A 14,122-nucleotide genomic window follows, 5' to 3' on the forward strand; every position below is an offset into this window, starting at 1 on the left:
CTCCCTGGGTTTGTACCTCCCTGATCTCCCATGCACATAGGGAGACCTGAACACCCTAGCTCTCAATTCCTTCCTATCCAGCCTTATGAACTACCATGAAATCTGTGCTGGTCATTGCCTTTTATCAATTGTTGTCACATTCTCCTGCCTGGCCAGCTACGCAATCAGCTGGGTACCTGGCAGGTCATAGCTTTGTCTGCTGAATATAGTGAAGGGGAAAAGTAAAGCTCTGTTCTTCTGCATTTATAGTAAATTCTTGTGTGAGTGCTGTGACTTGAAGTCAGAACAAAAATAAGATGCTGACAATAAGAAAATACTAACTGTATACAAATATGTCCTTTAGCTAGGTCAGCTCTCTTTAGTACATTTCTCGGGAAACAGAATTGAATTCTCAAATATGTTTTTTAGCATCTAATTTGTGATTGTATTCTATACAGCTATCCTGTGTGTTGATGACTCCGTAGTAGATCTGGAGACACTGGAAGCACTATATGAAAATGTAAGTAGGCTGGGGCAAAGCTGTAGTTAATCACTGTAGTCTTTCAGACACAGAATAAGTGAAGTTTTATTTTCTGTTGTCATTTTATACAAGAGACATTATATAGAAAAAGTCTTTAGGGAATGTAAATATAATAAAACAGGTAACAAAAAAATATCTTCTGACATGCTTATTTCTCTTACTGGCTTAAATGTCAGAAATTATAAATCAGTGGAGTGCCTTTGGAATCAGGTTAAAGTGTAACAAAAAGCATAACATCTAGCAGTGTTCTCTCCTGGACTACCTAAAAAATAACTGTCCTTACTTAAGGCCTGGTTTGTGCTAACATGCTGAATGTTTTCTCATTCAAGTTGTATGTGGCTGAAACAGTTAAGTAAGGCTAGTGCTTTGCTGTCATTACCCAAATTGTTCTGCAGCCTAAGTATGTAGCATTCACGAACTGTGTAACTCTGAAGTTGCATGAAAGAATGCATTTACACTTGGCTGTAGAGATATCAGAGCTACCTCACAGACCTAAACTGTGAAGAATCCTATATCAAGTTTTGCAGTGCTGTGTTCTACAAGGATGCTCTGCTTTGTGGCCATTGGCAGTAAATCGCACTGCAAGGTACTGAAGAAATGTATCCTGGATTTTTAAGCCTTAGTCTTTTGCATAGTCTAAATGTTTCTCAATAAAAAAATATAATTGTTACTTGCAGACAAACAGGTAAATTTGTAATTTATTAATTTGTTATTAATTACTTCATAATTCACTTAGAGAGCACAACAGGATGAACTGGAGAAAATCAAGCAATATTATCAGACTTCAAAAGAAGAGGAACTGAAGCTTCTGGATAAACCAGAACAGTAAGATTATGTTTTTGTAATATTTTATCATTATATGGTATGGTCCTTTGCTGATATATTAAAGGTATCTTGAGACATAATTTTTGGTTGCTAATTTTTAGAGTTTCTGTGTATTTCAAGGGATGATGTAGTTTGCCTTTATCACATAACTTTTTTCAGACATGACAAATTTTACTGCATTAACTTGGACCACCAGAACTGGTAAAATACATAGCCTTGAATCAATAAAAATTTCTGTTTCCATTCTCACATTTGTAAAACACTTATCCTTCCCTTGGAGCTTTTAGGGCTAAATTAATGTGACATAAAGCAGGGCCAGACTGATTTTGGTTGTTGATTATTTGAAAGAGCTGCACAGAGGCTTTTGGTGAGTCCTGTGACCTGCACACTCTGGTCATGCTGTTTGAAGCCCTACAAGGCTGATTCCACAGTTCATATCCTGCAACTGTTGTGGGCAGCGACAAATGTAAGGATTAAAAAGTGTTGCTCCTTCTGCTGCAGAAGAACCTTAGACCAATGTGAAAATCACAAGATCAGATTTCTTAGTCTGATCCTGAAATTCTGAAATTCGTTTCAGTGTATACATTTGATTTCAGATTTTAGCCTACCAGTGGTGTTTGTCTTATGCTACTTTTCTCTTTGTACTTCCATCCTCTTCTAATCATAGCATAGTTTCCTGCCCTGAGGCCTCTCTGCCATCTTGCTTCCTTTTCCGTCTTCTCTTTTTTTGTTTTTTTTCTGCTCTCTTTCACGTAAGAAAGGGTATGGTGAGGGAGAGCTGAAACACCAGAGATAATATGTAATTGATTGATGTCAGAAGTATTAAATTTTTCTTGCCTTTTTTTTTTTCCATTAAAATGTTATTGGTGAAGGGCAGAATTATTTTTTTTCTCTTTCTTCTAACACAAGGCAGCAAAATACTCATTTCTGACTGTCCACTAGGGAATAGGTTAGTGTTGGGAGATGAGACTATCATGCTTGTTCTTGATTAAGAGTGGCTATCATTCTTCAATAAGATTAAGAAGACAAATATCTGTAAAGTGTATATACTAGTCTGTTCTTGCATCCCATACCCATGGCTTTCATTGCATTGGCTTGGGGCATAAGAATACATTGTGAGTAGTTGATGTTTTCCAGAGCTTGAATCTTTGGCAATCTGCTTGCTGTATGTCTGAGTGAAATAAATATTAATGTGTTTTGTGTTCTGGGGAATATGAATCTTGTAGAGCCACTGGAGTTATGAAAGGTTGTCTGGTTTTGTAAATTATAATGGAGAGAGGTTGATCTAAATTAAACACGAAGTTGGATTCATGCTATCATTGTTCCATAATTATAAGTAAAGAACTGTGAATTAAGCAGTCACGCCTGATCATTCAGAGTGGAATAGTAGTGGCAAAGGCAAAAGCTACTTTTTATCAATTATTACACTTTGTGTTCTCTCTGCAAGTCTTAATTATCCTAATTTTCCCCTATTATTAAACTATATAGGTTAAGAAAACTAGCTTTTTAAAATGTTGCCTCTAGGGGGAAACAATTTGCTGATGATGCAGTTATGTAAATTTTATGGGACCTTGAAAATAACATCCTTACTGAAAACTCAGTAGATCAGGTGCTGCTGGTTTTGTTGTCTGTCAGCCTCTAAGTCAACCTGAATGCAGAACTGGAGATCTGCTGGTACTGTACCATGCATATTAATTCCATAAAAGGTTAAAGACAGAAAAGTACTGAATTTGTATGTGCAAATGAAAGTATTTGTTACAGGGCATAAGCCTTATGTATTTTCTTCAGTGAAGATCAGAACAAAAGTGCAAACCAAACCATTTATCAAGTGGTTGCAGATACTAGCAGTAGGCATTCATATAATGAAATCACTGGCATGAATTCACTGAAGTCTAAAGGAAACCTTTGCCATCTTTAAAACCTTTAAAACCTTTTAAAACTTTTGCCAGACAAATAGAAGGCTTTAAGTGGTATCACTGATGCTCTCCTGCACATGTGATTTTGATTTAGCATGTTAAATTTGCTATTGCTGGCACAAACTGTAAGTATGACAGCAACATGACAGTACTCCCCTAAATTATGCTTCATGATAATAGGTGTTAAAATGCTAATATTAATTAACATGATAAGGATTTATATGCACAATTGGCCACAATTTGGGGCTTTGCTAGCAGGATACAGATGCTTTAGCTGGAATATAATCTCTGTGAAGCCCTCTCTACTATGAAAGAAATACTAACAAAGGAAATAGTAACAAAATATGGTACCGAGCCTTCCTGGTTTGTATGTAGTTTGAATTCAGGAAGCTATTGATAATTGCTGTCCAAGTAATGCCATTTGCTTTTCTTTGAAGACTGCTTTCCTTTGACTCCAATTTAAATCTTGCTGGTTTACTCAGAAGGTTGCAGGATTGGATACACCTTTTTCCGCCAAAAAATATTTCTAAATTTTATATTCCTCAAGTGTGGATAGAGGTGAAATGTTAAATAGCTTATCTCCATAGAACCAGCCTTCTTTGCCTATCTTCTAGAAGAATGTTCTGTTACACTAACATGGTGATATGCCTTGAAAGTACTTTCAAGCCCTTTACTACAAAATTCTGGTATGATAAAGGAGTTCTCAAGTAAAAGCATTTTTTTTATTTACAGTTTCTGCAGGAGAGAAGTAAAATGGACCTCACAGAGATGAAATTTTCTATGTTTACTTTAGGCCATAAGAAGTGTAGTAGTGAGAAACCCATCAAAAAGCTATGCCACAGTCATGTCATTATTACTTTAGGTCAAAATCATACTTTTCTCAGACTAAAATTGCAAAAATGACGGAAGTAGGAATATTCTGTTGTCTGCATAAGTTTTGTCCACTTCAATTGGTGGTTTATCTTTGATAGCTACAGATTCATGTCATGACATTGTGTTTAGTAACTACATTTGTAGTCACTAAGAATCCTTTTTGTGACAGATTTCAGTTATAAATGTTCTGTCTGGATATTTACATTGAATACTTTGAATTAAAAAATTTGGAGAGACATTTTCTTTTTATGCTGATGCTTTTTTAACTCTCGCACAATTATACTGTATTACAATGACCAGCAGTGTAGGAGATAGTTCCCTTCTCAGAGAGCAAGAATATGTATTATTTGACTTTGTAAATTTAAACTTTTAAAACACATGTATGTTAGAACTGTAGTGAAGCAGTTTGGGATTTTCTTTCTTTTGTTTCTCTCACACAAAGTGCAAAGTATCCTCTTTTTTTTCCTGGCAATACCATTCATTCCCAATAGGAAGCATTTTTATTAATACCAGCTTGGCATTTCTTTTTTTCCCACTGCTTAAGTGTAAGAGCCAAACCAGGCCTTCCCAATCTTTCTCTCACAATAAGTTTTTTTCATCAGGAAAGAAAGCAAAAGAAGGAAAAAAATGATATTCCAATTAAAATGTAGTATTTCACACCAGCCACAGGTGGATTTAGCTGATTTTTTTAGACAGTCACTATGTATTCAGCAAAGCATTGCATGCATGAGAAATTTACAAAGCTAATTTGAAGATGCTGATATTTATTATGAAAAAAATAATTTGGAGAAATCAGATGTATTGGCATTAAATAATTAAAATAAATTTAATAAGAATTCAAGCTAATAATGGTTCACAGAATTTCCCATAATTCAGTGAGGTAGAAATATCTTTATGGTGTTGCGTTAAGGGGGATCTAAGGAATCTGTAGACAGGAGATTAGAAGAAGAATGTTTCTGAGTGATATTGGAGCAGAATACAGCTTGTTTCTGGTTTTTAAGAAAGCATTTGTATCACTGAAATCCTAGACTCAAAATGCACAAAGCAAATTATGCAAACCCTGTTATTAGAAGAAATGTAAAAGCTTCTTGTATTATTCAGCCAAGCTCTTAAATTTTAAATTGAAGAAAAGCGAGGAATTACTCATGCCTTTGGGATGCTTTCATTTTGTGATATCCAAACTGGAGTTGTTGAATATGCTTCTATTTATTTTTATTTACCGAAGAGTTAAAGGAAGAAAGCTTTAATAGACTCATGAGGGAAGTGTATATACAAGGGCAGATAAAGAATCAGTAACTTTGCTGACCAGTGACTGAAGAGGGATATAATCTGCAAGTATTTTAGAACTAAATACATGGCTAGGTGCATTACCATAAGCCATGCTGCTGTATAATTGGAAGTGTGATGCAAATTAGTAAAAGAAAACTGAGGCTAAACATCAGAAGAAATTTCTTGACAGACGTTTTATATTACGAAATAACCCTGTAGGAATATGTTGAGTTCTGTATGGCCGGGCACATTTTTAAGGGAAGCAAAAACACATGAGTGAAAACAGTAAATACATAGTGTTTCTCTAGCTCTTGCCATTTCTTTTTCTTGCTTTTTTTTTTTAACCTATGGTCTAGGTTTATGATTCTTCTGTTTACTAGTATGCAGCTGTGATAGTGGGTTAATGGATTAATGTGATACTGATTAATGCCTTGCCTTTTTCTTGATACCAATACAATTTCTTAACACATTGAAAATAAAGAATATAACAATTATAGATTCTGTCAGATTTGATTAGAATAGGAAAGACTGCATGTATATTTCATGATACTACAGCTTTGATCCATTATGTATCCCACAGGTAAGAAATACAAAGATTCATTAATACTCTTTATTTTCCTCAGATTTTTATATGAGTTATCTCAGATCCCAAACTTCACAGAACGAGCTCAGTGTATTATCTTCCAGTCAGTTTTTTCTGAAGGGATAACATCAGTGCACCGGAAAGTTGACATCATAACTCGTGTTTCCAAGGTAAGTGATAATGAAAGCTAAATAAAAACATAAATTTATTTTAGAGTATTCATGCTTCTTTCTTTTGTGTTTTTTTTTGTTTGTTTGGGGTTTTTTGTTTGTTTGTTTTTTAACCATAAGTGATGAAACATAAGCCTGGTTATTGGCTTTTCAAGAAAATAAATATATTGATTTTTTTAGCTGCTTTTTAAGAATGAAAAGAGGATGAAAGAGGGAAGGCGAGTTGTGCCTCATGGCCTATGCTCTACATAGAAAATGTATTTTTATTTGAATGGCAGATTTTTATTACTTTGCGCAGTAAGTAGAGTAATACTCTCCATAAAATAGAAATATCAGAGTAGCTTAGTACAGGGCCTTGCAAACTTACTTTTTTTGGCATATCACTGTTCATGCCATCAGCAATAGATGCCTATCATGTTCATTAACTTATTACTTTCCTCTGGTATCTATACTAATACAGCAGATTTTTTAGTACCTGACAAAGCTTTACCTAAGACTTCTATATTATGAGTGACTAAAGACAAGTTTTTCTAAATTATAATAAATAAAACATGAAAAGTAGAATGAGGTGAGAATTAAAAGAGAAATTAAATAGTGACCTAAGGGTATTTAATTTTTTTTTCCAATTTGAAGATTAGCTTTTGATTAGCTTTACTGCCACAAAGTACCCATACTCTACCCCTTGCATTTCTTTGCATGTTCTAACAACAAAAATAGTTACTTAATGTTTCCTTTCCAAAGGAAATCAGTTTTGTATAAGATAGGGAAATTGGTATTTCCCTCTGTTTACTCATGAGGAGCTCACACTGCAATTGATTTACCTAATGTGTAGTATAAGGCTACACAGTTAAGAATTAGGCCTGTGGCCTCAGATTCTTGATTGACAATATAGATATCTTTATATGTAAATTAAAATAATTTATTAATTCTCCACTGTTTCCAGATTTCTGTTTTGAGGCATAGTACTTTAGTCCTTAGCCCTGGTATATCTGTGTTAAGTATAGATCCAGAAATGTGAATTTCCAAAGTCCAGGACCAACGAGAAGCAGACTGAAGGTGACAGTCCCAGTTGAACTTAGTGGCAGCAAAACCCCCACATCTCCATTTGGCTGTGCATTATGCAAACTCATGATAATCGCCTCATCTGTAAGACTTTTAAAGCCTATTAAGAATGTTTAGTAATCTTCCATTAAACTTTTTGTCATGTACATAGTATATGGTGCCACATAATTTGCTTCATATGGATTGAGTTAAACATAGTATCTTAGGCAGATGCAGTCTTAATAAATGCTTCTCCTAAATATTTGATTGTTGTACCAATTTCAGCTTCCTTTCCCTACAGGGGTGAAAACATACAAGAAACAAAAACCCTAGCAAAAATAGAATTTTAAAAAAAACTTCTTAGCTATCATAATTTTTGTGCAATAGAAGTTACAGACTAGTATCCATTTTCCAGGCTTTGCTGAACATGACAAGTGTAAAGGAAATTTTAGGTTTGATTCTGGCTTTTGGAAATTACATGAATGGCGGGAATAGGACACGAGGTCAAGCTGATGGATTTGGTTTGGAAATACTCCCCAAACTAAAGGATGTCAAAAGCAGGGTAAGTACTCATCTTTAATTAAAGATAATTTTTCTTAAGTGTTCTTTTTTTGTTCCATCATTTGTCAAAAATTACTATTTTCTTCTTGCTATTAGCAAGGCACTTTGTACCATTTTCTTGCTTATTTTCTCCCAACTTTTCACCTCCTCCTATACACATGCATATTTCTTTAATCTCCAATTTCTCATTCAGTACTACTAAATTAGTTGTCTTACGTGAGAACTTCTGTGTGTCTCTGCTAGAAGGGACTTAATTACAGTAGGGGACAGAGAAGTGAGAGAGCACGGATGAAGTCTTCTCCAGCAAATGTCCCCATTCTTTTTTCTTGCTCTTAACTTAAGGTAGTTCTGTGTGAGTAAAAACATTTTAAAAATCAGGTTTAGGACCAAAGTATCACTAACGGTTCAGTGTACCATATACACTAAGGAATTATATGTAATGGATATAAATATATAATATACAGGTTTTAATCCTCTTCAAAGAGGTTTGTCAGATCCAAACAGATATTTTCAGTCTTTTTGAATTGGCAGTGTAACGGATGTGAGGCATGAGTTATGAACAGCATGGACAAGAAAATGCTCATAGATGGCAGTAAATTATTTCGTCAAAAACTGAGAACCACTTGCACGTTTTTGGTTAGTCATGCTGGGATCAAAGTCAGGCTCAAACAAACTCTTGGCACCTTTTGAGATGAGGTTACTTTGTTCCTTATTTCAGTAGGGTGGAGGAGGAGGTGCTAAATAATGTAGGCAATGGAAACACTGCTCAGAGTCATTCTTTGCCAAAGAACATACCTAGACATCACATGGATATATGAAGCAGCAAGGAATAGGAGGTATTTTCTGCTGATGCTGGTACAGATTTGAAGGGTGAGAAAAAAACCTGCTCTTTCATGTTCTTCCTCTTTTCCTGCATGAAGTGCTGTCTTGAACTAGTATGGTAGATTTAAAGCTTTTGTTCCTGTTTATGCTTCGTGTATGTAGGAACGTGCTTGTGAGACAGGCAATGTCAGGGAAGCAGTATGTCTAGGGAGCTTTTTATTTTACTTGTGAATACCATCATTAATGAAATGTAAAAACATGTTTGTTGAATTGTTCAGTGAGCAACTCTATTAATAGAGTTTTTCCGATGGATTTGAGTCCTTTGTCTCCTAAAGACATTAAGATGCTGGAGTGTGTCCAAAGAGCAACAAGGATAGTGGAGGGTCTAGAGAACAAGTTGTATGAGGAACAGCTGGGGGAACTGGGGTTGTCTAGCCTGGAGAAAAGGAGGCTCAGGGGGGACCTTGTCACTCTCTACAACTACCTGAAAGGAGGCTGTAGCGAGGGAGGTGTCGGTCTCTTCTCCCAAGGAACCAGTGTTAGGATGAGAGGAAACAGGCTCAGGTTGTGCCAGGGGAGATTTAGATTGAATATTAAGAAAAATTCTTCACTGAAAGGGTGGCCAAGCATTGGAACAGGCTGCCTAGGGAGGTCGTTGAGTCACCATCCCTGGAGGTGTTTAGAAGAGGTGTAGATGTGGTACTTAAGGACATGGTTTGGTGGTGGACTTGACAGTGTTAGGTTTACAGTCGGACTCTATGGTCTTAAAGGTCTTTCCCAACCCAAATGATTCTATGATTCTAGTTCTTACTTTCCTCTTCACTGCAATGAGTTCAGCTGATCCCTATGACCACTTTTCTTCCAATCCTACTCTATGGACAAAGCACGGTACAAGCTGCAGCTAAACTAGAACTAGGCCGAGTTTCCCAGTACTCAGGTGTTCACTGGTTGGTCAGCTGCCATGGAGAAAAATGTAAACCAGCTCAGCTTTGCCTGACTTTTCTCAGCAGAAGCACTAATTTTAGCCTCACTCTTCTATCTAACCATAAACTTGTAAGAATGTAATAATCCCTGGGATAATTTGGCCGAATTTAGCCAGCACGTTCCAAAATAACAGGTTATGAAAAGGAGTGGCAGTTGCACAGTGTAATTGCATAAGACTTGTTCCTCAGCAAAACAAGCTAAAAAATTACATTATTTACAGTTTCCTGGTAGCCAAAATAAATATATTATTAGTTCGGACTAGTCTCCAAAATGCAGAAAAACTCAAAGGGACCAGCTGCTACAGGCAGACGTGGAACCCCAGAGATAATTGGTAGACTGTATCTGCAAGGAAGATGAATGCAGGGTCTTGTATTTTTGAACACTGAGGTATCCTTCCTGTGTCCCATTTTTCCGTTCTTGGGAATTGCCAGCAAGCACTATTACATCTAGGTAAGCTGTATTCCAGGAGCAAAGGTGAAGTGTCAATGTTAAATATCTCTTATTTCACATAAAAGTTATTTTTTGTCACATGAGCCTAGTATGTTACTCGGTATAGAGATTTTTTTTTTAAATGTAGCTCACTACTTCAAAATCTGTGTTTTGTCATCTGCAAATGCGCTTTAAACCAAATTAATAGGTTTGATAGTTTAACATGTAGAAAATAAAGTAACGGGTATATTTTATTCTAAAAGGGCAATCAAATGTTCATGAGTCACTTCAGGGTTTTTTTTGTCATATGACCTGCCAGCAATGTCTTCTAAAACCATTACACCAGTAGAGTGGCTTTGTCTGCATGACAGCAGTGACTTGCTTAGTTAAGAATTTTGCTGGTATATGATCTTAATAAAATATAATGTGCTGCTACTACAAGCGAGGCAGCTCTGTACAGGAAGTCAGACATTGTTCACATACAAATATTAGTCCTGATACCTGTCAATATACAATATGAAAACACATCCAGAAAACCTTCAAAGACATTCCAGATCTAATTCCCTATGTTATGATTCTTTATGTTGTTAAACGATACCCTCTAATGTATAAGGCACAGTTTTACACTTTTCCTTTAGCTTGTCTGGCCTATGCTAACCCAATAACATGTAACAACATAGAATGATGTTGTGTACAGTTGTATGGAGGACCGTGGAAATGGTGATTCCACAAAGAATGTATTAAAATTCATATTTATAAGGCAAAAGGGCATGAAATACACTAATTGTTAGGTAAATGCTGTCTGGTTTTATATTTGGAGTCAAATATGAAAAATATCCATGCCTCTTTCAGATCTTCGTTGTAGATGAATTAAGACTAGAGGAATCAAGAAATTAATTCAATTCACCTTAATATATCTTAGGTGACTGCAATATTTAGTTAATGTTATAGTCAAGAATAATATTATTTCTTAATATTATTATTTAAATTAATATTGTTATTCAGTAATTCCTTGTATTACTAAAAAAATATATGAGGACAGCTTCTCCCAGTGCATGGTTTCTTACCTGGTATTTAGAACCGAAGGCAGCTCTAGGTCGTGTGGTGGTACATTCAAACCTATGTTACAAAAGATTGATTTTTTTCATCAATAATACTAGGACTGAAGATATTGTGAGTCCTATTTCTCACAGCTATATGAAATAATAATACATTTCTTTTGAAATAGAGTAAGTTTTCCGTCACCTGAAACAGTCTTAATCTCACACATTTTTAATAATGTGTTTATTTTTCCTAGGATAGTGGTATTAATCTCGTGGATTATGTCGTCATATATTACCTACGCCACTGTGATAAGGTAAAAGATTTATTTGCTGTATCAGCCTCTCCAAAAGTTAGTTTCTGTAAGAGCCTGACAAAGGGTTGGTATTAGCCTTTTAAAAATCTGAACACAGTAGCTTTGACAGAAAAATAAAATCCATTTCTTTTGCTCTCTTGTAATAGTTGTGGACCTCAATAGGTCTGAAATTTGCTATAGGTTTTAAGATAAGGCTTTAGAAAATTTTACACATTAACAGTTGAACTAACCACTGCAGGCAGTTGCCTGCGACTGTTGGGACTGGGCAGGTGGTCGTTCCGCTCCTGTTTTCTTACATCCTGGTTACTGTGGTGTTGTAAATCTTGTTCTGATGTGGTAATAATGGAAGACAGGAGCATGATTTCTCTCTCTCATGACAGAAAGCAAGGACAGGTTGGTATTTTAATATGGGTGAGTCAGTTGATGGGGATGAAGTTACTGTGGGAAGAGGTGTGGCTGCTACTTTAAGTGAGTTACATTTATGAGGCTTTTTGATAGGTATCAGCAGTGCCCAGAGTTTTTGAGTGGAAAATTTGAATTATTGTCTTTCAAATGAAAATGTCACTTTTAATTGATTTAAAGTATGTAGTTGCTTATTTTTGAGATTAAGAAGATGGCTTTATCTAATCTTTGAATCTAAGACTAGTGTAATTTTTCATGGCCCTATGTCTGGTTGAATACAAATATTTTTTTCTTTTTCATTTTTGTCTTTTTCTTTTTAACTCTTACATAAGGATGTTGAACTGATGAGTTAGTAATCATAAGTATTTTTTCCAAGAGTAGGACTAAAGTAAGTGAAGACATTTCCCTGCCCATGGAAGGGGGGGTTGGACTAGGTGATTTTTAAAGGTCCCTTTCCAATACAAATAATTCAATGATTTAATGATCTCTGATGCTGGAGGGTCTGTGTGTCAAGAGCCTGTGGAACAGCTCCTGGGGCTGAGCTGCAGAGGATAAAAAGCAGTAGCAAATACATAGATCTGTGCTTGTATTCTTTTTCCTTTTTCTTTTTTTTTTTTTTTTTTTAATGGGGATGGGGGCTGGTGCTAGGGGGATGGGGAGGGCAGGGAAGTAAATAAAGTGTTATTACTTTAACCTAAGTATCCGTCTTGTAAAAAGCTTTATAACGAAAGCAACTTTGTCTTACCTGTAGTGTGTCTCAGTTCTCTGGGTATTGGCATATGTATTCTTCTTTCCTTTTTTAATACTGCTGAAGCTAATGCTTTCTGATTAATTTATTTAAATATTTAATTTTTTCTGCAAACTTTCTACTACACTATAATTTTACTTCAGGGAGTTTTGTAAAACAAAACAGTTTATCTTCCTTGGGAGGAAATGGACACAGTACAAATGTCATCCATTGTACTTTTTTCCCCTGAATGTTCATATCTTTATAAAAATATTTTTTCCCTGCTCACAAAACTATTAGTTCTCTGAGTTTTCCTTTATTATACATTGAATTTTGTGCACAGGTAATATTTTAAACTCACTAGGATATGGTTATGCACAGCGATGTCATATTAATACCGTTTATATACTGGTTAAATTTTCACTGGAGGTACTGCTTTAAACATTGTAAGGGGTTTTTTGGTTGGTTTGGTTTACTTCTGATTTTTTTTTCTTACTATGCTAAAAATAAGGTATATACTTAGGAATTCCATACAGACATTAACCCATGTAATGTATTTAGCCACATAAACCTTGAACTGTGTATTTTTAATCAGTACAAAATACTTCAAGCAATATATAAATACTGTTTTCAATTTATTCTTACACAGTGTGTGTCGTTTAATGAGTTAAGAGAGAATGAAATCACAAACTTTTGGCATGTTGTCTGTTTTTAAGAAATTTCTAATCCTTTATCTAAACCTTTATTGATGAACTGAACTGAAATGAACTGAAATTTCTTGAGCTAAGTGTTGTTTTGTAATTTAAAGTGAGCACAGTTTGCTTAACAAAATCGAAAAGGAAGTTTCAACACTCAGAATGGTCAGGATTTCATCATGAATGATATATATGTTGTTTTAGCAAGAATGATTAAAAATATATTCTTTTTGCATTTCTATAGTAGCGTTTCATAGATGACGTTTCAAAAAAAGTAATTTATATCACTGCAAATGCATTCAGCTTTCATAGTGGCCTGTTTGTTTGTTTGTTTGTTTAGGAAGCAGGAACAGACAAGAGTATTTTTCCTTTACCAGAACCACAGGATTTTTTCCAGGCCTCCCAAGTTAAGTTTGAAGACCTAATAAAAGACTTAAGGAAACTGAAGAGAGATCTAGAAGGTAACTGGGAACTTTCACATTTTTTCTGCTAACAACAAAGTGCCATTTAAAATGTGACCTTTATGAGGTTTTCTTATTGCTAATTAGGTTTATAGTGTTGATTCATTTAGAGTTTTTACACTGTGGCACAAATTACTCACATAAATTAGAAAGAAAAAATCAAACTCATGACTTAATAAAAATGAAAGTAAAGATACTGAAAAGTAATTTTCCCTTTTACAATCAAGAGGTCCCTAAAGAAATTTTTCTGAAATTTTCTTTAGTTATGTGTGAATTTTCCTCTGGCTTCTCCAGAACTGTGTGTTTAACTGTAGATATCTGTTAGTTCCATAACATAAATACTTTCTTCAGTACTTGTCTAACAACAATTTAACAGCTACAAGAAAGAGTTGAATACTATTAATGTAGAAATAAAACACAGCTTGCCAAGGCACAGCAAAGGGAAATGGAAAGCTCCAGTTCAAAATATTTTCACCCTGGGACATAA

The 14,122-nt window shown here is 35.1% G+C and overlaps 1 protein-coding gene across 1 annotated transcript in view; it reads left to right on the forward strand.

The window, feature by feature from the left end:
- LOC121091414 (formin-like) overlaps positions 1 to 14,122 on the forward strand; it is a 147,895-nt gene that overhangs the window by 73,161 nt on the left and 60,612 nt on the right. The window contains exons 7-12 of the mRNA XM_040601174.1: positions 438 to 499; positions 1,257 to 1,345; positions 6,027 to 6,156; positions 7,613 to 7,759; positions 11,291 to 11,350; positions 13,515 to 13,635. Coding sequence (XP_040457108.1) covers positions 438 to 499; positions 1,257 to 1,345; positions 6,027 to 6,156; positions 7,613 to 7,759; positions 11,291 to 11,350; positions 13,515 to 13,635 — 609 coding nt within the window. The remainder of the gene's footprint in view (positions 1 to 437; positions 500 to 1,256; positions 1,346 to 6,026; positions 6,157 to 7,612; positions 7,760 to 11,290; positions 11,351 to 13,514; positions 13,636 to 14,122) is intronic.

Source organism: Falco naumanni, chromosome 7 (assembly GCF_017639655.2).
Source record: "Falco naumanni isolate bFalNau1 chromosome 7, bFalNau1.pat, whole genome shotgun sequence".
Classification (NCBI taxonomy): Eukaryota; Metazoa; Chordata; class Aves; order Falconiformes; family Falconidae; genus Falco; species Falco naumanni.